The following is a 27,217-nucleotide window of genomic DNA, read 5'->3' on the forward strand; positions in this document are numbered from 1 at the left end:
TATCTCAGCAGGCTATTAATTTCTAGTCACTTTTTAGCGAGTATACTATTACTCTATCCATTGAACTGGCGTACTGACGTAGTTCATAACCTGAAGACTTGAAGCAGGGTAATCTGATAGTATTGCTAATGCGCGGGAGAATAATACTGATATTACTCGTCTTTACTACAATATTGTAAGCGGGTGAGTATGTGTAAAGGGTACAATGGGGTTTTGGAACTATCACGATAGTGCGTTTTTTTTGCCGGAAGATGAAAGATGAGTTGCCCTAGTATAAAATGACTTCAATATCTATTGATACAGTCTGGTTTTAATAGGATTTTAAATCCCACTATTAGTTGGATGTAATACTCGTAGATGAAAGCACGTTAGGGTACTCTAGATGGAAGGCATTCCCAATCATCGTCTCTATGATCAGTTCTTAGGCACATTTCCAATGCGTCTTTTTCGGTGTCTTTTCTGATGCCATCTTTCATATTCTACATGGCAGGGCGCAAATAACACACACAAAGCAAGAGCGGACATTGTAGATTTACAAAGTAGTCCTCCTTTAAAAGAACTAGGAATGAATGCCGAATCCCATTGCCATATCCCTTCTGTCGAATGGCAACTCTTATATCGACGGGGTGGTGGAAAATGCATAACTGTTACCAGGGTGTTGTTTCTGGAGTATCCAGAAAACGAAAGTCCTGTGGTTCGTGGTGCGACGGACAAGTATACTTTAAGACAAGTACTTTCTTTGCGCCGAACGCTTGGCCTAGATCATGTCCCTTTTTCTATCCATGGGGTGTGACTTGTTTGCAGGGATATTCTCCAAAGGAATGTGTAATGGGATGGCAAGTGGAAGCCTTATCTAGAGGTGGAGGATTATCCATGTTGGAATGTGCCTTATTCGAGGGTTGAGTATTTCGGTGGAGACTAAACTCAACTTGAGGTTGCCATTGAGATGAGATCAAGGGTCAAGTAATAACTAGATATGTTGCTCTGAACGACCGAGCTATGTACATAGGTGCTTGATGGGAAAGGGTCGGCGAGGAGGATGTCGGTATCACGCAGTGGGTGGACATGTTAGACTCGCTTGCACTAATGCTTTTCTCAAATTGTGTTAGAGAAATAGTGATGTTGACTCTAGGTTACGATAAGTAAAGGCAATTTGGAAGTTGCTCTTAATTTTGGAAGTGTAAGGTCGGTAAGCAGATAAAAATAAATACACAATGTCCTCGGGCTACGTCTTGAAACACCTCAGACGGAGAAATATGATAATTACCCCTTTCCCAAGAATCAGCGGTCTGAAACTATATATAACATGCGGGGGTAATATCTTAATATCTTGACGATTGAAGTAAACGACTCCTAAGCAAATTTAAAATAAAGTACATACGTGCAGTCCCCACGAGGCTCACGGACAAAGCATATTAAGAGAAAAAGAAAGTTACTATTAGCGAACCACCTGGGCACATGGTAACACACATCTACCTAACTATTATCCACAGAACCAGTGATATTAGCAACTGACCGGTGAAAAACATTAGTGTAAGCCCAAGCCCTAAGTACCTACAACATTAGTTCTGAGCAGCTCGGAATCCGAAAACCAACTCGGCTAATTCTCCTTTTGACATCGTCTATTCTGCACAACACTGTCATGTGGTTGCAATTAGTGGATCTCGTTAGACACGGGGAGTTTAAAGTACTCCGTACGTAGCCCGAAACTATCGATAAACTAAGGTAAATGATGCATTATAGGCCCGGATTCTTCACCGAGAAGCGTGTGGGGAAGTAAATAATAAGCCGATGAGGGGTAAAAGGGGGAACGGAGAGACCGTCTCACCGGGGAAACATAAGGAGCAGAATATCCAGAAGGAGCAGAATATCCAGCTGGCAATTGTGGACCAAGAAATGATTTGCGACATGAACAAGCCAATCCAATCCATGAAGCAATCAACGTGCAAGGAGAGAATTAAAATGAAAAAACACAACAATTATGTTCTGATAAGCTGTTCCAGTAAGATTGCTAACAGGGAAGCTTGGCAGGATTCGCAAAATGCCCAAAAATAGGTGCTGCTTGGATGTATACACACATCCACGACGTACAATGGGCACTGTTGCATAGGTTGTGGAACACAGCCCGCGATAACAGTCAATCCCTACCCTCCCGGCCAAGGCGGGAGTATCAGATTACACAAGGCTTGGCGGAAAATCATCATCTTGGCAGCACTTGGCAAGCATTTAGGGGTTTCTCCCTCGCGTCCGGCGGGATGGGTATTCCTCTACAACCTTGTATTTTGGTCAGGTGGGCTATGTAACGCATAATTTGGTGGCAAAAGTGGAGTGGGAAGGAATCATGCAGATGGTTTGAAGTTTTGCTTATTGATTGCTAGCTTGCAGAATGGGGCAATACGTATGCTTCCCAGAAGCGAAAATGTAGACAAATTTTGAATGAAAAGCATATGGTAATTTGGAAGCGCCAAAAAAAAAACACCCCTGTTCATTTTCCTACCCTGTTCCCATGACAGGGTGCCCGAACTTCCTAATTGGAGTCGCTCAATTGACGAAGATTGCAAAAGAAAAAAAGGAAAGAAAACACATAGTAAGCTCGATGATCAAATAGTTGTTGTAATGGTGGTATGTCGTGAAATATGGATGAGAAAAGAAGACTGAAGTGACTGGGCGGACTAGTGATAGAGCGCCTAGTTCTGCTTCTTGCCATGACCAAGGTAGAGGAAACCACTAGGAAGGGTGGAGGCAAGGTCATTGAGAGAGACTGAAGAGTTGGTAGAAAGAGAGCTATTGGTGCGGGCCCGGCTGGTAGGAGCCAACGTAGGGATTTCCTCAATTGAGCTGGTCTCAATCTGGGGCTGGTCTTCCCAGGCGCGGGGATCCGGGCCAGATTCGATGGGAGACAAGACGAGGAACTTGTTGGCAGGGTGGTAGGGGCCAGACTCAGCGGCAGAGAGGACCAAGAAACGGTGGGTGGGGGTGTAAGTGTACATTCTGAGAAACTTTTGAAGGTTTTGTGTGTGGAAGAAGTAACTCGGTTAAAGACGGGATCTTTAGAGTATTGAAGAGAAAGTTGTAGGTGGATTGTTTTGGATGAAAGTGGGAAATCTCAGGGACTTTCGACCTCATTTATATAGTCCAGACCGAGATAAGTAAGCCAAGAGGGACCCTGGAGAATGAGGGGCATGCTGTATCAACGATAAGCCCGAATCACGCCGATCCAACGCATCCAGCACATCATATCTGGGCCGGGGGTACGGAGCAGTGGATACGCAGTCATGCAGTCAAGCCACCCCCCGCCATTATCGCCCATTAAACCCATAAAGGAGAGTCCCAAACATGCTGGAGAGCTTCACTTGTCTTGGCCGAAAAAAGGGGGATCAAAGCCAAGAGTCCACTATTGGCCGACTATCACCCTTTCTTTTTCTGAATGCTTCGACTTTGCCTCTCTTGGCACTGGCATGAAAGCCTGGGCGGCTGACAGTCATTCCCAGCAGCCATGGCAAATATGTTGACTTGGCAAATTAAGCCCTGTGTCATTGCGCAATATGCTTTGCCTAGAAGGACCCGTTGTCAACCGAAACTCAAGGACCTCGGAAGATCAACAGCCAGGATGAGGGGCTAAGAGACGAAAACTCATGGCTTTCACAGGATCCCGTATGCATCCACACCTGTGCAGTATGTGTGTTAATAATGATGTCGGGTGGGAAAGCCTTACCCATTCCGAGTTGTTTCGTCGAAAGTTCTCTCCGCCAATCATTCTAACCGCTGCGTGGGCGCTAGGACCATAGGTTATGCTGGGGTATTTTTTTTATCTTCCCGACCTTTCTCTTAGGGACCCCATCGAGCACTTCGCTACCCTTTGGGGGAAAAAAACACGAAAATGACATCATATTCTAACTTCCCCAGAATCTGAGAATCTGAGAAGCTAAGATTCGAGATCTTGTTAACCGAAGTTGTCTAGACTCGGGTAATTGTCACTCCGGGACGTCACTAAAACACATGTGAGAGGCAGGTTGTTTCAAAGTGATCTGGTGGGTGGTTTGAAACAGATAGGGAGATAGGGGAATTAAAAATGGAAAATAGAAAATAGAAGTTTTTTGTTTCCATGGTTCCTTCTTCAAGGTTATTTAACCTTCTATTTGAACCTTGGGAACATTTTATCACGTGGTACAATTCTCATGCAACAAAATCCAATCATTAATGTAAATAATTCACGTTTTAATTGTTGTCCACTTGTCTCCAATAAATAGAAAATAAAACACAAACACAAACCAACAGCGGCAAAACAGACTGCTCAGCGACTGGTCGAGATCAGTCGATTGTGTCGCTGTGCCTTGCTTTGCCGCCCCTAGTTCGGCGTGTCTTTACTCGCTCGGAGTTAATATCCCAGTGGCCCGGCGCCTCAGCAATGGGAGAGCCTCAGTCGAACCCATCTGAACGCTACTGTGCCATGGCTGAGGAACTTGGTGCTTGTCACCAGTCATTAGCGCTCTAGAACCAATTGATAGGCTATCATTGATTTCTTTTTCCCCTAGGCCCTGCAGCACGATCGCGCTAGATCAGACAAAGAACGCCTCCTGGCTAATATCGCAATCGGGCACTTGGCCAACACCGACTATAGTATGCCACAGCATATCTGAATTTTCTTGGCCTCTTATCCTCTACTCGCTTAACTTCAAACGTATTAGAAAAAAGCCTTGTCATCATGCAGTCTTTCGCATTTTAATCGCGCAGAACTTGCGGCTATCACCAACTGCGCCATAGGAATGAGCCTTATTCGCCTACATCCACAAGTCGAGGCGCATTACAATAGAGTCAATGAAGTCATCTCCTGCCATATCGAGACTGACTTGGGGTGGAGTCTTGTTTGGAGGACCACCTTCTTTGAATTCGGTTGGTTCCTGATGCTACTTTCTGCGCTCTGCCTATCCAGTCCTGCGACACCACATCATGAAGGTCTAGAGCCAAGACTGTCTAGTCCTATGCGGGGATTCAAGGTCTCCTTATCGGAATTACATTGAATATCCCAAGATACGGAATTCGAGAGGAGCCATGGCAATTGCACTGGCATTATCCAGTTAGTCACACCTCCTGCGCTGTCCGCAGTAACGCGCACACATCATGAGAAAGCTGTGGCAGGTGCCTTTCCCAGAGTATGAGCGATGCCTTTAGGGCTAGGTATCAGGATCATAGAGGTTTGTCAGATGAGGCAAACTATGTTCCTGATCCACGTTTCGACCGCAGCATTGACCCTATGAGGTGCCATCCGGAGAGGGGTCAATGTTGGTGCTCGGAACATCAGCCCTAATACTGGCTGCAGCGCTTTTAGAGTGATGTCAAGTGCTCCCTGCAACCTGCGGTATTTGGAATTTGCATCGGTAGTCATGCTTAGGGCTTCGGTGGCCTTGACCAACCCCTGCTGTTGGCGCACTCCATATCAATAATCGTGACTCTTCCCGGAGGCACACCACACTCTGACGGCCCACCTACCATAAACTTTGCTTTATGTTGGTAAAAGCATATGCCCTGGATATGGCGCATGTGTATACCATTTTCGTGCCCTCCATCACCTTCATTTTGACTGCGCAACAAGTGATCACTGAGTTACTGCCTGCATATGGCGCATCTGGATGGATGAGTTACAGCGCTTGTGGGGGACGGAGGGACCGAACCGTTTTTGCGACTCTAGATGGTGTGTTCATTTTTTACTTCTATTGAGTTGCGCAGTCAATTCATTTCTTTCGATGTAATCATGGAATACTATAAAGCTGGGCATCGATCCCCTTCTTGCCTCCCATCACATCGATCAATATCTAGAGCTTAAGACTTCCTTCAAACTCAGTGATCTTCAATTCACAATACTTGCTTCTACATCCTCTACGACGTGACCTCTTCACTCAAACGTCAATATGTGTTCTATCTACATCTTCGAATACGCCTGCGGTTGCAAGCACCAAGAAGAGGGCGTGGTCCCTTGTGCTAATCAGAACACTCCTGCCTGCAAGGGCGTTAAAGAGCAACCTCGTCAGCGAGTCGGCGTCCGCTGCGCTCGTCACGGTGGCTAGAATGGCTTCTAATGTGAGTTGAATCATTCATATCTTGAAGCGGATGGCGCTGCATAGGGTTTGGCTAACAAGATATTCCAGGCACTCAATGACTCGGGCTCGAGGCCGTACATCGCTATGCCTCATGCTGTCATCGAGTTGTTGGCTTCCCCGCCATGTCTGTATCTACTTCAATATAGAAGAAGATAACACTGTATCACACCTGTTATTTGAGGGCAATCTAATTTGCTCCCTCACATCGGTCATTCTGGAATCTGGGTGGACGCTTTTCTATGTCTGGAATTTCGGGCTCTTGTTTTGAATCTTTCGTGTTTTTCTGTCATTATTTGCCGGTGTTTCTCTATGTTGATCTGCCTATCTACGTGCACGGATCTTCCTCTCCTTAGTCTCGTGGACAAGTCGAGAGACCACAGAATTTGATTTTTAATACGCACTCCATGGTATCTTCCTGATTTTGTAAATCTTTATATCACGACTGAGGTTTCATTTCAATAGCCGATGTATGTATGCGGATTCCAGTACCAAACAACGATATCAAGCAAGAAGCAAATATATCCAGCTTTGTGGGACTTCATGGGCTATGATAACAGTCTCATGCCCCTCAATAATCCACTAGCCTGCACGAGTATCGATAATTCCACTGTGTCGTGATACTTACCAAGTAGTAGCTTAAAGCATGTGTTTCTGCTTTCGCGGATTCAATATGTATATAGGCTAACAATACAGCAGACCACATCTAGTCTCCTCGTACCGTACCACATTCATGGTCGTCCAAGTTTAAATCTGATTGATCTAGAAGATCTTCGGCATGCCGCATTTTCACAAACCCACCACAACCAATACGGCTCATCGCCGTTGTTGGTGGCAATAAAGTTTGTTGGATTATAAGACTAATACCAGATCCTGAATTAATCTAGCAAGGTGGCGGTAATAAGGAGAAGTGTGTGCAAGATGGGGGCCAACAAACGGGTATGGCGCATGTCCATGCTTATCCATTTGTAGTAAAGTAGACGCGATTAAATTCTCCAAACAGTTAAAGTGCTCTGGATGTTGGGAATTGCTGAGACCCTTCCATAAGTGGGGTATGTCGGCCCTTTAAAGCGCCGCAGGACCTTCTCTTGTCCTCCTGAAGTGAACACATAATTGGCAAGGCTGTCAGAGTGATCTAGCGAGGATGATGGGAATATGTGACGTTGCTGTCGGTAAAAGTCGGACATATGGAAATATACTATTGGCGAGACTGGGCTTTGACCACGTTATGTATATGCGATTCATGCATCCTGTGATGTCGATCAGACACTAGATTGTAGGAACGAATGCCCTCGGGAACCAGTCACATCAGAGTTACAAGGGTATAGGCGCGTGGAAATCGGTTCCATCCTTGGATTGTAGGACACCAAGTCAAATCACGCCCAGGTTGCAAAAGCGAAAGATGATGCGAGAGAACCACGCTCACAAACTGGTGCGTGGTCAGGACCTGGTAGGCTTCCAAGGCGATACCTGGTCAGTAAGTTGTAGCGCATGCCAATTAGACGCGGCTAGTAGGCTGGCTATAGGCTGCACAGACACCTCGTGGGTTGCATTAGTTCCGCATATAATTTATATCAGCTGATTTTAAGTCCCAAATCGAGTAATATCCACGACCGTGCGGTTTTTTGGTTTGTTGATTTGTTGATAAGTAGTTGTCTACAGGGTTGGCAAGATGCGCAAACAGGGGTTTGCCCCACGCGGCGCAGACCACGTCAAAGTTCTTTTCTTAGCCAGTCGGGATTTTGTTGGCGCTGTATCTGGCTAAAACTAGCAGAACAAGTGGGGTATGTAGTTTGCCTTTCGGATTGCCTTGGAGAGTGACCAGGTGTGATGTGATGCATGTGAGTGAAGTCCGGCTATGGCTTCGATATCACCAATCCGTACCGAAGTAGCCGATTGAGACATTCAGGCGAAGACCATTTCTTGTGTTTCTAAATCCTCGATAAGATTGCAAGGTCTCAATCCAATCGTTGGACGTTCACCGGTATCTTGTCTAGGCACTTGGCCAAAGAGGGATATCGTAACCTTGGAAGTAGCACATCAGCGCCCGAGACAAACTTGAAATGCTTTCTTCTCTCGGTCAATTATTTATACGCATGGGCTTTGTAGCCCATTATTGTAACAACATTTTTAGAAGGCTTTCTATACATCTTTTTTGAGTGTTGTTTTACCAGGTTAGAATGCAACCTAGGCAACCAATCAATATTGTCCGCTGTGCCGCTGGCGTTGGTAGGCTGGTTTCCATGTGCTATAAATGAGATGTCTTTATGTACCCTTGTGTAGTAATCAGCGAGGGTATAGCCTAGCATTTCGTTGACCATTGTTCATATAAGGTCGTGTTTGATATCGATGAATTGCGCCAACTGGTAGGAATGTCATCATGTATATCACGTGGTGATACCGTCACGGACTCAACCTCCGATCTCTCCCAGATCAAACATTAAGATCTATAACGCTGCATATGTGATGTCAATAGAAGTCGACTGGGCAGCTGCCACCTCCGGCCCGGACGGGGAAGCCCTGGCAGAGCGAATCCGGTCGTTCGTGCACGACAAATTCCAGGAGATCACCTTACCGCGCTTCATTCGCTCGGTCCAGGTCCACTCCTTCGATTTCGGGACCATCGCCCCAGATCTCGAGATCAAAGACATCTGTGAGCCATTCGCAGATTTCTACGAGGAAGACGACGAGGATGCCGATACCTCCGTCGCCTCAGATGAGCTCATGTCCGAGCTCCACGAATCTCCATACGAAGACGACATGACCTTCAATCCCACCGCGCATAGCCTTCATAATTTCAGTCACCATCCATACCCCGGCGAAGGTTTCCAGCCATCTGCGCTTCGATCCCCACTAGGCGACCACCTCAACCCACATTTCATGCCCCGCGCCAGTACACCCGGAATCCCCGGCGGTACCTCGACATTGGGATACCACATGCGGTCCCTTGGCGGTCTATCAGGCACCCAGACACCCCTCGCCGCCGTAGCAGGTGGCACTTCATTTGCGAGCGGATGGTCGGACTCGGGTATGGGTGCCGGACCCAGGTCCCAAGCAGCGCGCCCTACTGGCGCACATCCCCTCGCAGAGCCAGACCTAGATACCACCAACTCCGCGTCCCGGCCCTCAACCGCCAACACACACCCCTCCCATCCTTCCCTTGGCCACACTAGCAGCAGCAGCCCAAACCCGCATACTGGCGACCCCACCGATGCACCACAACCCTCAATAGAGATATCAGACGATCCCGCAGCCGAGGACCAATCGTTCCCCATCCCGCCGCGCATGCGGGAGCGCCGCCCAGAGGACTTCCAGGTGCTGTGTCATGCGAAGTATGCTGGCGACGTGCGCATGTCCCTGACAGCAGAGATCCTGCTTGACTACCCAATGCCCAGCTTTGTGGGCTTGCCGTTGAAGTTGAATGTCACGGGCATCACGTTTGACGGGGTTGCCGTCGTTGCGTATATCCGCAAGCGAGTGCATTTCTGTTTTCTTTCTGCGGAGGACGCAGATGCTCTGCTTGGATCGGAACAGTCTCAGGGTAGTCAAAATCCCAGTGATGATGGTCGGCCTCGGTCTGTGGGCGATCAGAAAGAGAAAGATCTGAAGCGACAGGGCGGGTTATTGCAGGAGATCAGGGTGGATAGTGAGATTGGTCGTAAGGAAGATGGGAAGCAGGTCTTAAAGAATGTTGGCAAGGTTGAGCGGTTTGTGCTAGCACAGGTTCGAAGGATCTTTGAGGAGGAGCTTGTATATCCTAGTTTTTGGACATTCCTAGTTTGAACCTTTGAATTGTGCTGTCTAGCTGTGGTCAGCTGATTCATCTATCATGTACATTTACGAATAACTTATGATCTCTAGACATGACGGTTCCTGGCCTAGTCCTTAGCTTTGTTATGCGCGCTTAGAATCTTATAGCTACCACGCCTCACAATAAAGCAACTGAAACCAACAGACTATTTAATATGAAACGGTAAAGTTGAATTGACTATGACGTGTGCTATAGAACCAGCACTATGGATCCCAACGAAAAATCCTAAAAGATATCTGCTAGTACATGGAAAGGAATGCAGCGAGGGGTTCAACAGCGATTATCGCATTCCCCTCTACATGATAGTAGTCCATACATCGAGAAAGAGTAGTTATGCACATCACTTAATCCAGAATGTGTCGAGTTATTTTGTTGCCGAAAAGGTTCCAGCTCCCATGACAGGGGACGAGGCCCTCCTCCATCCAAAGCAAACGTGAAAACCGCGCAAGTGAAAGGCCATCAAAGCTTGAGGTTGGATAGTTTGAGCGGAGGAATCGAATAATGCAACCATTTTACAGGTCTTTCTTGTCCCTCTTCTCGTTCTTGTCGCCCTTTTCGTTGGAAATCTGGTCACCCAGGCTGTGGTACTCGCGGGCCAGACCCTCGCACTGCTTCTTGAGTGTCTCGATATCGCGGTCCTTGGAATCAACGAGCTCCTGAAGACGACCGATCTCGCCGACTGAGCCAGCTTCTGCGATACGGGCAGAGTCCTTTCCACCGGCCTTCTTGTTGCCTTCGAAGATACGGACGCGGTCCTCGAGGCGGAGAGTCTCAAGGATCATAGTATAGGTGCGGTTGAGGATCAGGGAGAGGAATAGAGTGAATCCACAAAGATACATGTTGCGCTGCGAGTAGAACTTGCGGGCCTGAACCTCCATGCGGTCGGTACCGAGGTGGGCGGCTCTGTTGATGACGATGGTTAACGGCTTTTCTGGAATATGTGAGGATTGGCTACTTACCCCATGCCGGGGCCGTCCTTAGTGAAGGAGGACAGTTCCTGCTGCACACGGTACACACGGTTGACGGAGTCAATGAACAAAATGAGGATGAAGATGAATGTGATCTGGGGGCCAGATTAGCGTTTGGCCGGGCATTTCTGGTTTCATAGTTGGCAATATGTACCTTCAATCCATATTGCAGCTTAGCAATAATCGGGCTCTCCGAGATGAAAGCAAACAGCTTGCGCTTGATGGTGTGGGGGAGAGGTATGACGAGGGCCAAGAATACAGCCATCTCGAACACCAGAAGGAGGAACACCTATATAAGAGCGTTTCGTTAGTCCATCAATACGGGCAGGATCTTGAGGCATGACATTGGCAGCTTGGGCTGGATGGACGGTTTCAGGCACCAGGCTGCAGCGATTCTTGAGCAGCACCACAAGAAGCAACTTAGAAAGGAACTTGTTGAGCTTACAAGGGAGTAGTAGAGAGTCATCGTGTCGGGTATTATCAATCCAGCGACCGTTAAAATCGACTTTCTGGCCTGATCAAAAGGGGCGGGGGTGTTGAGAGCTTCAGCAAGATAGCTTAGGGGAGAAAAGTAAACAAATTCGAGAAGCAGGAATTCTGTAGTGGACAAACACAATCACAGAAATACTAAAGCAAGAGGTTCCTTGGACCAAAATAGCTGAGGCAATTGAAGGTCAGGGATAGCAAGAGACGAGGTGGTCTTATGGGGGAAGTTTTTCAGGTTCGGAGGAAGACGTCATGGCCTCGGAGGCTTGGCACGTGATGCTGTCATCAGCCCTAATTAGGACTCTTAGAATCTGTTTGTGTATTATTGACTATTGACCTCGTTCCTGAGGAGATTTGACTTGTGTGTATGATGATTTAGTTTGATTTAAATACTCCAGTTTCTATCGATATGTTCAATGGCAACTTCGCTATGTATAAGACTGAAGTCTAGTATATGTCGTCATGACAGTGACAGCGGGGATCTACATTTTATACTGATCAAACCTCGGAATGCAATAACCCACTTAAAACTACTCCAACTATGCATCTATGCATATTTCTCTGCCAAATAGAACAGAGTGATATGCAATTATGTACATAATATTCGGTGAGTCACCGGGAAAGGATTCCCCTCGGGGAAGTTTCGGCTATTATATGGGTTAGCTTGGAGAGCTGTCAGCAGTCAAGAAAGGCGTGATAAGTGATACAGTGTCACAAGCAACACCAAATTCTGCATTTCCTCTCAAAGCCATGGCGCACGGCAATCTGAGCACCGAAGAGATCGAAAGAGAATCCAAGCTTCTAAGTGCACAAGACAAAGCTGTTGCTCTCTTCGGGGAGATCGAACGCGATTTGATCCGACCAGGAATCACCGAAAAGACCCTAAATGCAGAAATCTACCAACTAGGACTCGATCGCTATGGCATCAAGACCCACTGGCACAAACGAGTCATCCGCAGTGGACCAAACACATTGAGCCCGTTCAGCGATAACCCTCCGGACCGTGTCATCCAGCCTGATGATATCCTAGTTGTTGACCTGGGGCCGGTCTTTGAGGCCTGGGAGGCCGACTTTGGGCGCACTTTCGTCCTAGGTGATGATCCAAATAAGAAGAAGCTGCGAGATGCCCTTGAGCCCATCTGGAATACAGTCAAGGCAAAATATCGCGAGAACCCAGATATGACGGGCGACGAGCTATACAATATCTCCTGCCAGGTTGCGAAACAGGAGGGTTGGGATTTCGGCGCGGATATTGCGGGCCATCTCGTTGGCTCGTTCCCTCATGAACGCATTCCGCGGGATAGAGTCTCCCTCTATATCGCCAAGGGTAATAATGACTCAATGGGTCTATCGGGCCGCGATGGGTTTAAACGGCACTGGATTTTGGAAATTCATCTTCATGACCGGGCACGCGGGTTTGGTGGCTTCTACGAGCAACTCTTGACGGTAGATTAAGCTGTCTGAAGTGTTTATGTGTACGCAAGTCATACTGCTCGCCCCCGGTGAACGGTGGCCACATGGGATATCTTGCTGATTGCTTTCTTTTCGGGTACACTGCGTATTTGAAGTGACAGGGACGGTTCTCCCATACCTTATTCGAACACGTGAAAGAATCGGGCGCCTTGCTAAGACATCTAGACAATGCATTCGTGATGATTCTATGTACAGTTTTAGGATATGCGAGATTTATAGACAGGCCTGTATTTTAGCCCTCAGCCTCGTAGGAGTTCGACTTGTGCTTGGGCTCAAACTTGAAGGTGTCGGGTGCAGGGCCCAGGAACATTTCACTGTAATGTCGATGAATGGTTAGTTAATGTGGAAAATATGGCCGAGGTGAAAGAAAACTTACGTTATCTTGATCCAGTCTTTGTAGTTGCCACTGCCCATTAGCGTCTCCAACTCATTCCGGCCGCGCCAAGCAGGAGGTCGGTCCTGAATGTTGGGAGGGAGGTACTCCAACAGTCCGATTGGGACATAGCGATAGGCAAAGCTCAACCATTCTAGCAGGAAACGACGGGTTGTTCCAACGCCATGTTCATCAGAACCCCAGGCCTGGAGACCGTACTTGGCGAACTTCTCGATATAAGCCAGACGCTCAGTCGCGGATTTGTCCAAATATTGGCCGGTCTGAATTTCCTCGAAGATCCATGGTTTGATCAAAGCTCCACGGGCCACCATCACCGAGTCCACGCCAGCATTATTTATGTGGTCATCGTAGTCGATATGCGAGTAGCAATCGCCATTTCCAATGAAATAAGTCTTGCCACCATTGGGCATGTGGCGGGCATCCGGTTCACGGATGGTGTCGCTGAGTGCATCGTGCTTCTTGTTCAGGCGCTTGATGAGGGCTGCACAATCTGAGATGTATCCCCAGTCTGCCTGTCGGGTGTAGCGCTGCTGTCTACTACGTCCGTGTAGGGTAATGGCTGCGGCACCCGGGGGGCCAAGGTCCAGAACACTTGACTCGTATCCACCGAGAACCATACGCTCAACCAGCTTCTGAGCAGTAGGCTGGTTGTCCTTGGTTCCCATGCGGATCTTGACGGTAATCGGAATCTCCTGCGAGACAGCGTTCATGCCGCGAATCATCTTCTCCAATTTGGAATGATGATCAAGAAGAGCTGAGCCAGCTCCATCACGGAATACAAGTTCAATGGGGCAACCGCAGTTCAAGTCAATAACGCGCAGGTTGGGTGTAAACTTCGACAACACCTCAGTGGCCTTGAGGGCTTGCCAGGGCTTGTTGGCAGCAATTTGTGCGCCGAACTTGAAGTCCTTGGAGTTATCATAGCCCTGAACTATATTGTCGCCCGGAATGACAGTTGGCGGTGCCATTTCCGACTCGTGCGCCTTTAACAAGGTCCATTCTGACTTCGAGCCTTGGATCAAAGGCATACTCATAGCCATCTCTGAGTATGTGAACTGCGCGCCCAGATCTCCACAGAGTCTTCGGAATGGCATGTTTCCTTGGGTCGTGAGCGGTGCCAGAACGGGTGTCTCCGGTCCAAAGTAAATGCGACGCTTCTCTGACGGCATGAAGGGAGGCTCGAGGAACTGCGCACGGTTCTCCTGCATGTCGATCTTCGCTTGTTCGTTTGGTTCAACAAGCTCGCCCTTCTCACGGGTGGTGGATCGCTGGTGGATCGCCTTCTCCAATTCTGCAGCCACTTGGGTGGCCCATGTGGTGTAGGCGTCGGCGCGAGGGGTTTCCTCGCGCTTTCTCGTAAGCGCAATTTTGTCTTGGTTTGAAATGATGTTGACAATTCCATCGGCTGTTGCATTGGCCACACGAGGCCGAGCTTTCTCCATACGCTCTGCGTCCTCCAACAAGATCAACTCCTTCTTGCCGTCTTCCGTTTCTTTCTCAGTTGAGTGCGAACCAACCATGCGACATTTCCAGCCAGAAGAACATTTTCCTAGCGCTTCGTAGACGGGGCAAATGTTGTTCAAGGTTGTAAGATCCTCGCGCTTATGGTCTTTCAGATAAACACGCAAATCGTGCTCAAATCGGCATTTCTCGCCATACTGGCACTCTCCAGCGGCAAACTCGTTGGCAAACATTCTCGTGCTGCAAAGGCCCTTCGCATCTTTAGATGTACCATAACTGCGATTGGTATTCTGACCCTTCTTCTTCTTCCCCTTGTCCTTCTTTCCACCATCGCGGTCATCACGAGGAGCTGCCTCGGCGGCATCGTCGGGGCTAGTCTCATCTGCAGGGCGAGGCTTCGGTGTGACTTGGATGCGATATCTGAATGGCGAAAATTAGTGTTATGCGATCCTTGAGAAGGAGGCGGACATACTCTGCTTTAATGGGTGCCATTCCTCTATCGCGCATATCTACATGGGCGGGTTTGGATGGTTCATCCAATCGTGCCTTTTTGGCTGGAGGCTCGTCCACGCCCGCCGCACTAGAATCATTTGCGGCGTCGCGCTTCGGGACCTCCATGTCAGGTGCAGCAACGCTAGCCTCGGGGGCTTGAACCTTTGTTGGTTCTGGCTCCATTGTATTTCAGGGGGAAGAGCGAGCTATTCAGTAAACTTCGCAATCACTGTCGGCGAGGAACGATCGGTCAAAATTTCGCGATATGTTTGCACTGTTTGAAGCTGACATAATTGGCTTGGTATGCCTGCGGGACCGTTTCCTATAACGGGCAAGCGCAAACTCAAATTCAACAGCCCCATGATTTCATCTCCAACCTTGGAACATAAGACACCTGGGCACAAGAATGGTAGGCCACTTATGCGGCCTTGCGATGTCTTTTTAACGTTCTTTTGAGATGGACTTTTAGTGTATAGCAGACTTTTCCATATAAAACCTTTGTATTCAGGGATATCTCCACATGGCATCACGAAAACACAGGTCATCAATATCATGCATGTATAACATAGCTATAGCACAAGATATTGTGACTAGTTAAGTGCATTTGTAGTAGATGGATATGCATGAGACACAATCTGAAACTCAGAATCACAATCCCTGATTCAAAGACCATCCATAATTTAGTGAAACGTCATTGAGGAATACTTTCCTTCTCCGTCGATCAAGTCGACCAGGACCTCTGCAAGCCGATGGGTTATCCCTTTCTTAATCTCACCGCGTCATCCAAGATTCCGAGGCAGATGGGGATGACTATATCGGTCTATCGCACTCGGTGGTACCGGACAATTCTACCCCGGGCAGAATTACAGTGGTGGTGCCTATGAAAAATGAATCCAGCAACTCATGACATATAGAAATGAAAAAGTTAGGTAACTAGTCAACTGCTTATGTAGTCTTAATATGCCTTATTAATATTAATACGATTGCTGGATATAGTTTTATATATCTTCCTTTAAGAACTTTTTATCCTTCTCAGGATTCACAATTGACAAAGAAAAGGGTGGAGAAAGGCTTAAGGTTATGAAGACAACTTTTCAATAACAACATTGCTATAGATCACATTAGTTATAGGCCTGACGGATCGATAAGTACAGACAGAAGATTGAAGAACAAAAACAAATGGACTAGCGGTGGATCGAACACCGGACTTCTCGCATGCAAAGCGAGCGCTCGTACCACTGAGCTACAAGCCCTTTTGAATCATAATTTGAATAGCTTTGGAGAATGATGTGGTAGAAAACCAGAGATTGGAGTTCTAAGGTCAGGATGAAACTATACATAGGGAAGCAGGTCTTGATTAGGAGAAAGGCCTTAGGGCTCAAGCCTGCTGACCGTATATGGCTAGTGTTGACTGGTCTATCCTGATCTATCCAAGGGAGAGTGCAAGGGACAGTGTAAGGGTTGTAGAACAAACCAGAAGATAAAATTAAAAATAAAGATAAGGTTAACATTGGAACCACATGGGTGACAGACCGAAATCTGCCCCACCCCTTGGGATCAACCTTCTGTGAGACAAGTACATACTGTACCTCGTTAGCGGCGGGTTGGAACAGGAATATTGTTTGGCCGAGCTAGAATTCCATAAATGGTATCCTAATTTAACGTGTGATGAATCCATCTTCTCTTCGCAGCAAATACAAATCTAGTGTTGAATATATCCTTCGATGACAGTATGGGCCAATGTACCCGTACGTTCTGCCCCGTATTCTCTTTGCCCCTTCCAGTACAAACGTATGAGGCAGTTTTGCTCTTAGTACGCTGCACCGACCTACGATCTGCCGCCTCATATGCCGATCCGCTAGTCGATTGTCACAATTACCCATCACCTTACGCAGCGGGTCCCCTAATCTGCCTCGAGGATGCAACGGCCGAATGTTGGAACACCGAAAAAGGTGTCGAGTAGTTCTTTGATATTCTGTGTTGAACTATGCTATGACATCATATTCGGTTGTGGGCGGCAATTGCCGCGTATTCGGCAAAACATCTCTCCGTTGTAATTGTAACATCACCTCTTGTAACCATCACCTCGTTTGCCGATAGAATATCGAAAGTGTTAAAATATGCAACGTAGGGCACGTGCTGTGTGCACCCGATGCCACAGTCGTAAGGCACGTTGATATCTATTAATGCCTCTAGTCGAGACTAATATTGATCCAGATCCGCTGCGACCTAGAAGGTCGGCTAAGCGGCAGCTGCAGCCGTTGCGAGCATGAATGCCGTACGTGCCAGTAGGACTACCTAATTATATGATACCCTGAGACATATAAGCTGATATGACAGACCTCACATTGGACCTCGAAAGCAAAGGAAAGCCCTCCGCTCTTCACTTTACTCGTCGGATACAAGTCTTCTGTCACCAAGCCGAGCAGTCCCAGCAGTGGCACAGGAGAACACAGCACAGGAAGCCACACCATCCCCCTTTCGTCCTCTTGGCCACCGGGATGTAACCTGCTTGGGACCTGACAATGCCAATGGTTCGCGGCAACCAAATTCCATCGATGGAAGTCAGCTCATTCTAGATATAAACCATGCTTGTCGCCGTCCGCCCCCTGTCATCGCCCAAGCACTTACCGATTTCTATTTCCGTGAACTCTTCTACTTGGTCCCAGTTTTGGACCGTGGACAATCTGAGATAGAAACCTCTACCTTGCTACAGCAATGCTTGTATTTCGCGGGAAGTACCATGCGTCAAACAGCAGGACCAGCCGAATGGACCACCTCTGCCATATACGGGCGGATTAGAACTTTGCTCTTTCTGCACCACGATCCGGCTCCGTTAAATATGCTTAGCGCGCTGTGCATCCTCAGCACCTGGCTTCCGTATTCCCCTGACGTGATAGTGCTGGACAACCCGTGGCAATGGGCTGGTATGGCAATCCGACTCGCGATTCAGTTGCATTTGCACGAGGATGAGACATACAGCAGATTAGAACATCCTGAAAGAGCCCGCAGAATGTGGTGGTATCTCTTTATCAACGATACTATGCAAACGGCTTGCTGTGGGCGTCCTGGGATGTTTCCCTTGGAAACCTCTGTGCCACTGCCTGTTCCTAGTGACTTCACAGACCCCGATCTGGGATCACGCGTCTTCTGCCAGTTAGCAGGCCTTTGTAAAAGCCTAAGGAAGGTCTTGGACCTGGCCAGAGTTGATAACAGCACATCAGAGCAGGTGTATCTGTGCCTGGACGGACTGAGGGTGTGGAGAGAACAGTTGCCTCTCGAAATCCAATTGTTCGACATCGAGACTAGACAACCGTACAGTCGCTATGTCGCTGAGCTTCATATCTTTTACTTGGTGACTGTTATTTTGACATGCTTCCTTGGCCGCCGGGACAACCCGTCATTGTTCAAATATGCTTCAATGGCTGCTTCATCCTGTGTTTCTCGGCTATACGAGGAGATTCTTTATCACGAGGATGTTCAATACCTACTACCAATCCATTCTTGGGCTAACCTCGTCGCCGCAATCCCACGAGCCTTCAGTGACAATGACGCCTTGAACCCAGACCGGGACGAAGAGCTCAGAATCAGTAAACAGGTGTTGGAAACTATGAGCGAGAAGCATCCCTCCGCTGCTTTAGTACTCAGCAAGGCCAACGGACTCAACACTATGCGCGCAGATGCGTTTCCCGCTCAATCTGATAATACGTGGGGTGCTCTTCCGGTGTCTGGGCAAATACAGCTGGCTCAGCTCTTCCCTTTCCCCTCGAGCTTTTGCCCTATGCTTGGGCTGCTAAGAACAGCAGAAACTAGCGGAAATCAACCACCGGATACACTTCTTACTTTACCTGTGGATAGGAATGATTGGCCGATAGATTGGTCTTTCTTCTTATTCGACGGTCTCATGAGTTACTGAAATACTGATAAAATATGATATCCAGCGAGTTTTGACTGTAATGGCGTCATATAGAAGGTCGATAGCACTAGGCCTGCTAGGTCGCCAGATCGCAAGATTAAACTACAGTGCATCTGTCTTTGATTCATATATTGATTGAACATTTGGCTCTTCCACAATGTCATACACGTCGGAGTACATCCCAAACAAGTCTAGTTGAATTGGTTTGACTTTAAATTGGTGACACCAAAGCTACGGTCAATTAATTGGTGAACTCGATATGTGGAGTCCCAGCAAGGCTGCCTGTTAAACCTCAGGTTTGCCGCTTTTTCGGCTATATAGTTATAGTGTCCACGTAATTTCCTTTTAGTATGATCTTGTTTTCTATTTTTGAAAAAGAAAGGATTCCCCTTTTTCCTTTTGCCTTTTGCCTTTTGCCTTTGATTTTATGTAATATGATGGACTACATCCATGGATACTATGCTGTACTCATTATATTAAGCTGCGTTCAGGAGTCACTCTTGAGAACACAAGTCTCGCCTTCTGTCATACCAACCCAGTTCCAAGAAGCCTGCCAGATAGCCTCACACTTCATCTCATCTTCGCTCACACGTGCAGGGGGTTGGGGCTTCCTCCCATTGAAATGGCCTCTCACTGATGCGTACTCAGGGGCCAAAGCCAGCGCTAGGACATCTCGGGCCGAGTCCGAATTTGACCGAAGCCTGTACGTAAACAGCCTGATCACTGGAAGTAAAAGAGCAAACAGCCTAAAGAAGATACGGATGACAGAACGTTGGGCGACATGGGCCCGGGAGTTGACAAGACCACCTGGGTCCATAGCAGTCACGGTGATCTTGTTGAATTGCGGATTCTAGACACAAACTTAGTGCCATCCCATTCATTTTAAAACTCTTGCTCATACCTGTTGAAGTCGTTTGTTCAAACTCTGCATAAACATGACATTGGCCAGCTTGCTGTTTGCGTACCGTTGCCAACCCATATCATGTTCTGTTCCAGCCTCGTCTGCGCCAGGATTGACCAATGTATCAAGACTGTTGTTAGAGGGGAGGTTTGCACCCAGTTTGGAAAGAGCGTTGGAGTGTTCGGGGTCGTGAACTTCAGAACTAAGCATGACCACCCGGCCCGTCTGAGGATCCATGCTCCGCAGAAGTTTGAGAACCAGCAAAAAGTGCGCAAGATGATTGACTTGGAATGTAGATTCCAATCGATCTTTGGAAAATTGCTGACCGTCTAGTGACCATGTGAAGGCATTGCAAATGATAGCGGAAATGGGTGGAAGTTCGTTATATTCCACCAGGCCAGCAATTTCGTCCGAGAATGCTCGTACTTCCGAAATGGAGTTCAGATCTACACTTTTGATCAGGAGCTTGCCGGGAGGATGCTGTTGGGCAATATCTTGCAGTCGAAGTAACTGAGGACTTTGGGGGGATTTCTTCGCATTTCGGACAGTGCCAACAATGGTCAACGAGGGATGCGACGACAGAAGTTGTTGCACGGCTTCAAGCGCGAGCGAGCCGGTTGCACCGGTGATAATCACTGTGCCCACCATATTTGCAAAATTCTACAAAAAAGAGGAAATGATTGGGAGAGCAGAAAGAAGGATAGTAATGATGCTGTAATTATAGACAGGATAACCAATCACGAATATTGCCGAACGTTCGGCTAACTGTGCGGCAGTCAATCACTTAAGTCGAGCCGAGTCAAAAGGAGTTTAGGATACTTATACCAGTGCATTCAATACATCATACTGAATTGTCATATCCTTTTAGTGGTCTTTTTCCTTTTTCGGATGTATACATGCTACATATACATACGAAGGTAAAAAGATGTACTTTATACAAGTTATTTTTGTATATATACAACCGTCGATAGTATATTTATTTACTATAGAGAATCAATCCATCAGAATACTCCGAAATGAAACTACATACTCCTATACTCCTATACTCCATACACTCACTCCCACTCTCCCCCACAACTATATGCGGCCCCACCCCGTCCTTCGCAACGCATCCGCCCCGCGTCTATAAAAGAACCACAACAGAACTTGAAACCCTCAAAACCACAACCCATAACCTCAAATCTGCTTGTACAACCCAAAATTAAACTCCAAGATGGCAGAACAACCCAACCAACCCCAACAAATGCACAACATCAACCACACAGACCTCCAAAATTTCGTCAAGCAAATCCTCATCGCAAACAACACATCCCCAGCCCACGCCGAAATAGTCTCCAAATGCCTCGTATCAGCCGATCTCCGCGGCGTAGACACACACGGAAGCAACCGCATCCCCTCATACATGGAACGAATCCGACAAAACGCACTTGACCCAAGCGCGATCCCAACAATCCGCCAAGCGACGCCCGCCGTCGCGCAAGTCGACGCGCACAATGGGTTCGGCTTTGTAGCCGCGCACGAAGGGATGAAGCTCGCTATCTCCATGGCCCAGATCTTCGGTATCGGGATGGTCTCCGTCAAGCACTCGAATCACTTCGGCATGTCTGCATGGTTGGTGCAACAGGCGCTAGAGGCTGATATGATGTCCCTTGTTTTCACGAATAGCTCGCCTGCCCTGCCGGTCTGGGGTGGGAGGGAGAAGCTGATGGGTGTCTCGCCGATTGCGTGTGGAGCGCCGGCTGGAGAGGGGAGGCCGTTTATCTTGGATATGGCGCCTTCCATTGCTGCCCGTGGGAAGATTTATAAGGCGCTTCGGCGGGGGGAGAAAATTCCTACCGATTGGGCGCTGGATAAGGATGGTGGAAGGACGGATGATCCTGCTGAGGCCTTGCAGGGTGTTATGCTGCCTATGGGTGGGCCGAAGGGGTCTGCGCTGTCTGTTATGATGGATGTTTTCTCTGGTGTGCTTTCTGGGTCTGCTTTTGCTGGACATGTTACCAACCCATATGATCCGTCGAAGCCAGCGGATGTGGGCCACTTTTTGGTGGCTATTAAACCGGATTTGTTCATGACTATTGAGGAGTTCAAGGAGAGGATGGATTATCTTTATCAGCGGGTTATTGATTCGGAGAAGATGGCTGGTGTCGATCGAATTTATTTTCCTGGGGAGATCGAGATGATTACCGAGGAGAAAAGATTGGTGGAGGGGATTCCTTTCACCACAGCTGAGATTGACAGCTTGAATAAAGAGGCTGACCTGGCAAAGATCGAACATTTGAAGGTATAGACTACATGTGTACCTTGCAACAAGAGGAAATTGTATTATATACTGCGAGGTTAACCACATTACACTACATGTGCCAACGGAGTAGCTTCCAAGATAAATATATCTTCGCCTGGCAATCTATGTATTGTTAGAGCTTCAAGTCAAAATCATGTAAAATCAATATACTGACCACCTACTGGTCCTAGGAAATAGACTATCGAGTACTAGCAACAGAATAGACACAGGACTGAACAACTAGCCGCTAGAAACATCCCACCTTAAAAGGAGAAAGCCACACATTAAGATACATAGACATAAATGAAGAGAGAAAAAAGCGATCCACAGAAGAATGGAAATAATGTCACAATTGAATTATCGTCGACAGAGCCTCCCATAGAGGAACAAATAAAAGCTAAGAGGGGACAATGAGAAACGAAAAGAAAAAAAAAGGATCAAAAGGATAATAAAATGCTCTGAACAAGAACACGAATGAGGTCTCACTTTACAGCCAGAGATAATAGTAACAGTAGAAGGGAATGCAAATCACATGTGGGAGTAAAACGGGGAGAACAGCGAACAAAAGCAGAACATTAGGAAGCAAGGAAAATGTAGCTAGACAAAGGAAATAAAGAAAATGCTAGATAATTAATCAAACACCCGACGGATGAAGAGGAATCGCTCCATGCATAAGAAGAGGACAAAAGCAGGGTATCACGGGGTATCCAAACAACCTCGCTGCTCTTTCAAGCAACTCAAAAGAAGCATGTGAATGATATGGTTTGAATCTGCTTCCAACATCAAGGCTCAAACCGCAAGTGGTTGATCGATCCAATCTCAATGGTTAGACCGCTTGAGACGGAATATTGCTTTTTATCTATTGGTGAAGCCGCAAATCAACGGCAATCAACGGTCGTCACCGGCGCGGGACTTGGCACGTCTTCGGAAGAAGTCCATGACTTTCCGTGCTGCCCCAGAACTGCCGGAATGGTGAGACCCATCGCGCTCATATTCGTAGGCGTCGGCGAATTTGCGGTGGTTTTTCTGCAAAACACCCGGCCCACGTCCTGATCGACCAACCTGCATGGACTGCCTAGGCATGTTGTCATACGGGCCGTTGTAATCATCGTAGTAGCTTGGCTTAGACGAGTGGTTTTGGTGAATAGAGTGGTCTGCGGAGTTCAGGTACACTTGCTCAGCCGAGGGAACTCCAAACGAACCACTTTGGTGATCAAATTGAGATCCCAGGTCTGCAAACTGTCGATCGATCTGCGCCTCGTAGCTAAGCGGCTCAGGTTCGGTGTGTACATCCTCACCGGGTCCCTCGTCGACTATTCCCATGGCATCCTGGGTGCCATAGCTTGTCGCCCGGGAACGACCTGGCGCCGGACCCGCGCCCGTGGCGGGGCGTTGCGGGGAACGGGGATCGATGGGACGAGAGACTTGTGAGGTTTCTTCGGGGGTTTGGGCCCGGGTATTAGAGAAACCTCGGAATGAGAAGGATTGCGGGAGTAATGAGAATCGACGAGGGCGATTTTCCGCCCCAGCCTCGCTCGTCTTGCGGTTGTGGGGATATTGCATCGAGCGGCGGGAGTCCATAGACATTCTAGAGTTGTCTCTTGGTAGAGGATCCTTCATGCTGACAGGGGGTAACGCTTGTCCGGCTTGGTACGAGTGGCATTAGATTGCGTACGGCCACCCAATATTGAACCAGAACGACCGAAAAGCTTCTCGCCTAGGCTGGAGACAGTATTGGACCTCTTGTGGCCCTTCGGCGGTTCTTGTCGAGGAGTAGTATTGAATGTTGAAGGCAATTGTTGGATCTGAGTGCTTGGACGACCTATAGATGTGCTCGATGCCTGCGCAGGATCCTGTGCAAGGGCAAATTGCCTGCTCTTGGGCTGTGCTAGGCGGCCTTCTGTGTTAGTTGCGGTAACAGTGGGGGCCACCGGTTGCCCATAGGAGCCCCGAGAAGGCAAACGACCAGTGTTTCCAAGGGAGTTCATCGATGCACCAGTGGCTGGCCGAGGCCCTTGGGAGATCGCATTCGGCTGCGACCCAGAAAGTGCAACGTTGTCTGAAGTCGAGCGCGGGAAGTGTGCTGGAAGTGGCTTGTTGAGATTGAGTGCCGGTGCATCTGCAGGCTGGTGTGCCGGTTCTGGGGGCTGTTGCACTGAAGCCGCAATTTGGACTTCCGATGGGGCCGAGGGTCGGCTGCGTGATGCAGACGGCTCCGCCGGAGGCTCTCCTCGGGTCGTCTGTGATTGGGGAGCAACATATTCGACTTGTACCGTCCTCCGCTTCGCATCGCGGGGAGTCCTGGACTTTTCGGGCGGGGGGTCTTGAGAAACATCTCCAGCGTGATGGTTCAAACCACCAACAGCGGGAGGATTAGTCTGATGTGTCTTCTGTGGTTCGCGCACTGAGGCACTGCGGACAAGAGGCGGCGCTTCCTTTTGGGTTTCTGTGACTTTATGTGAGTAACTTGTAGCTTGACCACCTGCAGGAAGCAAATGCTTACCAGACGGAATCGTTGTGTTCGCAATGTCCACAACGTTGGTCGTGCTGCTTGTGATATGAGAGACAATGTTCGAGAACTCGCTGAGCCAGCTGTGGCGGGCAACTTCGAATAAATCTGCACGTTTCCGAGGATCGGGAACCAGTATCCGTCTCAACAGATCGCGTGCATGTGGTGTGACATATTCGGGGAATGTGAGAGGAGTAGTCACAATATATTTGTACAGAAGATTGATGTTGTCGCCATCTGGGTTCGCTGGGTCGTCATCGAAAGGTAGGTATCCCGCCAGCATGGCATACTAGATTTCACCAAGTTAGTTGGGTCGGGTTTTCATGGATGTAGGGAAAATCATACCAAAATCACACCACAGCTCCAGACGTCCACCTTCCGCCCTGTGTATAAAGAATCGCTCACGACAAGCTCGGGTGCTGCGTAACAGGGACTACCACAGCTGGTCTGCATAAGATCGCCTCGCCTTAGCCCATTTGTGCCAATCTTGTCCAGGCGCTTCCGTTTCACGTATTCTTTGTTTGTCAGGTTGTACTCTATTTCCTCGTCTAGAGGATCCACCGGGTCGAAGGTATTGGCGAATCCGAAGTCAGTAATGATGATGTTGCGATTCCGATCGAGTAGCAAGTTCTCTAGCTTGAGATCACGGTGCACAATGCCCTTTTTGTGCAGGTAACCGACTCCGGAAACCAACTGAGCAAACAGGCGGCGTGCAGAATTATCCTTGAGATATCGATTATTTAAGATGTAGTCAAATAGTTCACCTCCTGACGCGTATTCCATGATGATACCAATGTGACGATCGGTTTCCACCATTTCATGGAGGCGCACAATGTTGGGGTGTGCTAGCTCACGTAGAATGGCAATTTCACGGTAGATTTTTGGTAGTCGACTCGGGTTGGTCCCCAGCGTGTCTCTCCGGATGAGCTTGATTGCCACCTGGATACTGCCATCGCGCTTCCACCCCAGCTTGACCTTTCCAAACTCGCCCTCGCCGAGGGTTTGTCCGAGAATGTACGAGCCAAACGTGGTTTCCTTGCGCTTGATAATGTTTCCATTATTGTAATCGTGACGACTCCGAGGCCCACGAGCTTCCTCCACACCGTCGGTGGTAGCTGCACCGAATCCGGATGAAGATGCATTTTCTGAGCCAGCTGGTCGCACCTGTTCTCTCTGTTGGTCGATAAGATGGTCATGGGCCAGCACAGAATTGACTTCCGCACTTGGTTCCTTTACAAAGTCCCCCCGGCCATGGACACTGTCCATTTCTGACTCAGTGGGGTTTGTGACGGGTACGGTCCTTGATTGTTGCACTTCGCGAGATGTCTCCTCAGGCTGGTGTCTCCGTGATCTACCATTTCGGTCGTCGCGCGTGCGATCACGGCCTTCTTTTCGATCTGACCTGCTCTTTCCTTGTCGGGAGCTACTCGTTTTATCTGTAGAGGTTCCATTTGGATTGCGGCGACTGTGATGGGTGGAAGAGGTCCTCGGAGGAGGAACCGGGGGTGTACCTAACATATCGGGATAGGTTGTGTGCGCATTCTTCGGCGCGGGAGATGATGTGCTAGTCGATACTTCTGAGGCATGAGCGGGGAGTGGCACGGCCTGCTGACGGGAAGTGTTCATAGCCGAAAAAAAAGCTGTTTAGGACCGGCCTCAGAAACGGCTAGTAGAAATCAGCAAGCAATTTATGAAATGGAATGGTTTTGATAAAGGACTGGTACGCGCTGTGAGGCAAGTTGTATTGCGGCTGATAGCATACCTTCGTCTAGTGAATACGGAAAGCCTCAAAGAGACTTACTGTGTGACTGTCCGAGGCAGCTTTTGCGGACACTCGTGGACAATATTCCTGGTATCAATTGCGATTGGTACAATTGGCGCGAGGGAGCACAATGCTCTGCCGGGGGTGTCTGGCAAAAGTCGAGGGGGTTGGGGCGACCGGTCGCACTCGCTAGATGACTATTCAAAGCGCAATCTGTAGACACTGAGATATCCGTTAACTTGAATGTTCCCCATATTCTTATCGATAATCGCCAAAAAATGTGCCCTTTTAAACCCAAGAATGGGGGTCGGGCAACTGACAGCAGATCGATCGGAGGAATGGGGGGGAAACTAGCTTACGACCAATCGCGCAAAAAACCGTTGGATGAGGGTTGAATATCACCGAGGACACCAGGTCGTGACCTTCTTCAAGTGTAAAGACGCGTCGAGAAACAACAAGTTTCTCGAAAAAACGAAAGGAAAGCTAAAGATACCTGCGCTGCAGTACTCCAGAGTCCCCCTCTGTCCAAACCCACGATTTGGGGTTTGGGGTCGCACGTTGTCCAAGAAATCGAGCAAACGCGGTAACAAGTGTCTCAGACGCGATTGCGGACCTGGTCAACAGAACTCTGATTCAATTGCGACAACAGTTGAACATTGTCGAAGATG

At 48.3% G+C, this 27,217-nt stretch overlaps 9 protein-coding genes across 9 annotated transcripts; 4 read left to right on the plus strand and 5 right to left on the minus strand.

The window, feature by feature from the left end:
- Positions 1–2,687: 2,687 nt before the first annotated feature.
- Positions 2,688–2,990, minus strand: N7516_005360 (uncharacterized protein; the record flags this gene model as incomplete). Its single annotated transcript, XM_057218080.1, has 1 exon — positions 2,688–2,990. The coding sequence occupies one exon, from the start codon at positions 2,988–2,990 to the stop codon at positions 2,688–2,690; it is 303 nt and encodes a 100-aa protein (XP_057079963.1).
- A 5,571-nt stretch (positions 2,991–8,561) lies between these two features.
- Positions 8,562–9,878, plus strand: mdm12 (ERMES complex subunit MDM12; the record flags this gene model as incomplete). Its single annotated transcript, XM_057218081.1, has 1 exon — positions 8,562–9,878. The coding sequence occupies one exon, from the start codon at positions 8,562–8,564 to the stop codon at positions 9,876–9,878; it is 1,317 nt and encodes a 438-aa protein (XP_057079964.1).
- Positions 9,879–10,418: 540 nt separating this feature from the next.
- Positions 10,419–11,340, minus strand: N7516_005362 (putative BAP31 domain protein; the record flags this gene model as incomplete). The annotated part of the gene is made up of 4 exons (XM_057218082.1): positions 10,419–10,809; positions 10,866–10,969; positions 11,029–11,163; positions 11,320–11,340. The coding sequence occupies 4 exons, from the start codon at positions 11,338–11,340 to the stop codon at positions 10,419–10,421; spliced, it is 651 nt and encodes a 216-aa protein (XP_057079965.1).
- A 770-nt stretch (positions 11,341–12,110) lies between these two features.
- N7516_005363 (M24 family metallopeptidase) lies at positions 12,111–12,815 on the plus strand (the record flags this gene model as incomplete). The annotated part of the gene is made up of 1 exon (XM_057218083.1): positions 12,111–12,815. One exon carries the CDS (start codon positions 12,111–12,113, stop codon positions 12,813–12,815), a length of 705 nt encoding a protein of 234 aa, XP_057079966.1.
- A 243-nt stretch (positions 12,816–13,058) lies between these two features.
- dus3 (tRNA dihydrouridine synthase DUS3) lies at positions 13,059–15,363 on the minus strand (the record flags this gene model as incomplete). Its single annotated transcript, XM_057218084.1, has 3 exons — positions 13,059–13,147; positions 13,210–15,108; positions 15,161–15,363. 3 exons carry the CDS (start codon positions 15,361–15,363, stop codon positions 13,066–13,068), a joined length of 2,184 nt encoding a protein of 727 aa, XP_057079967.1. The 3' UTR covers positions 13,059–13,065.
- A 2,090-nt stretch (positions 15,364–17,453) lies between these two features.
- Positions 17,454–19,096, plus strand: N7516_005365 (fungal specific transcription factor domain-containing protein; the record flags this gene model as incomplete). Its single annotated transcript, XM_057218085.1, has 2 exons — positions 17,454–17,458; positions 17,521–19,096. 2 exons carry the CDS (start codon positions 17,454–17,456, stop codon positions 19,094–19,096), a joined length of 1,581 nt encoding a protein of 526 aa, XP_057079968.1.
- A 191-nt stretch (positions 19,097–19,287) lies between these two features.
- N7516_005366 (uncharacterized protein) lies at positions 19,288–20,645 on the minus strand (the record flags this gene model as incomplete). The annotated part of the gene is made up of 3 exons (XM_057218086.1): positions 19,288–19,451; positions 19,595–19,946; positions 19,998–20,645. 3 exons carry the CDS (start codon positions 20,643–20,645, stop codon positions 19,288–19,290), a joined length of 1,164 nt encoding a protein of 387 aa, XP_057079969.1.
- Positions 20,646–21,210: 565 nt separating this feature from the next.
- Positions 21,211–22,692, plus strand: N7516_005367 (Ldh family oxidoreductase; the record flags this gene model as incomplete). The annotated part of the gene is made up of 2 exons (XM_057218087.1): positions 21,211–22,278; positions 22,588–22,692. The coding sequence occupies 2 exons, from the start codon at positions 21,211–21,213 to the stop codon at positions 22,690–22,692; spliced, it is 1,173 nt and encodes a 390-aa protein (XP_057079970.1).
- A 474-nt stretch (positions 22,693–23,166) lies between these two features.
- On the minus strand, positions 23,167–26,413 carry N7516_005368 (putative serine/threonine protein kinase (Kin4); the record flags this gene model as incomplete). Its single annotated transcript, XM_057218088.1, has 4 exons — positions 23,167–23,924; positions 23,972–24,724; positions 24,782–25,076; positions 25,133–26,413. 4 exons carry the CDS (start codon positions 26,411–26,413, stop codon positions 23,167–23,169), a joined length of 3,087 nt encoding a protein of 1,028 aa, XP_057079971.1.
- Between the last annotated feature and the right edge of the window lie 804 nt (positions 26,414–27,217).

The sequence above is a fragment of the Penicillium verrucosum genome (genome assembly GCF_028828655.1).
Source record: "Penicillium verrucosum strain IBT 35672 chromosome Unknown utg000001l_segment0_segment0, whole genome shotgun sequence".
NCBI lineage: Eukaryota > Fungi > Ascomycota > Eurotiomycetes > Eurotiales > Aspergillaceae > Penicillium > Penicillium verrucosum.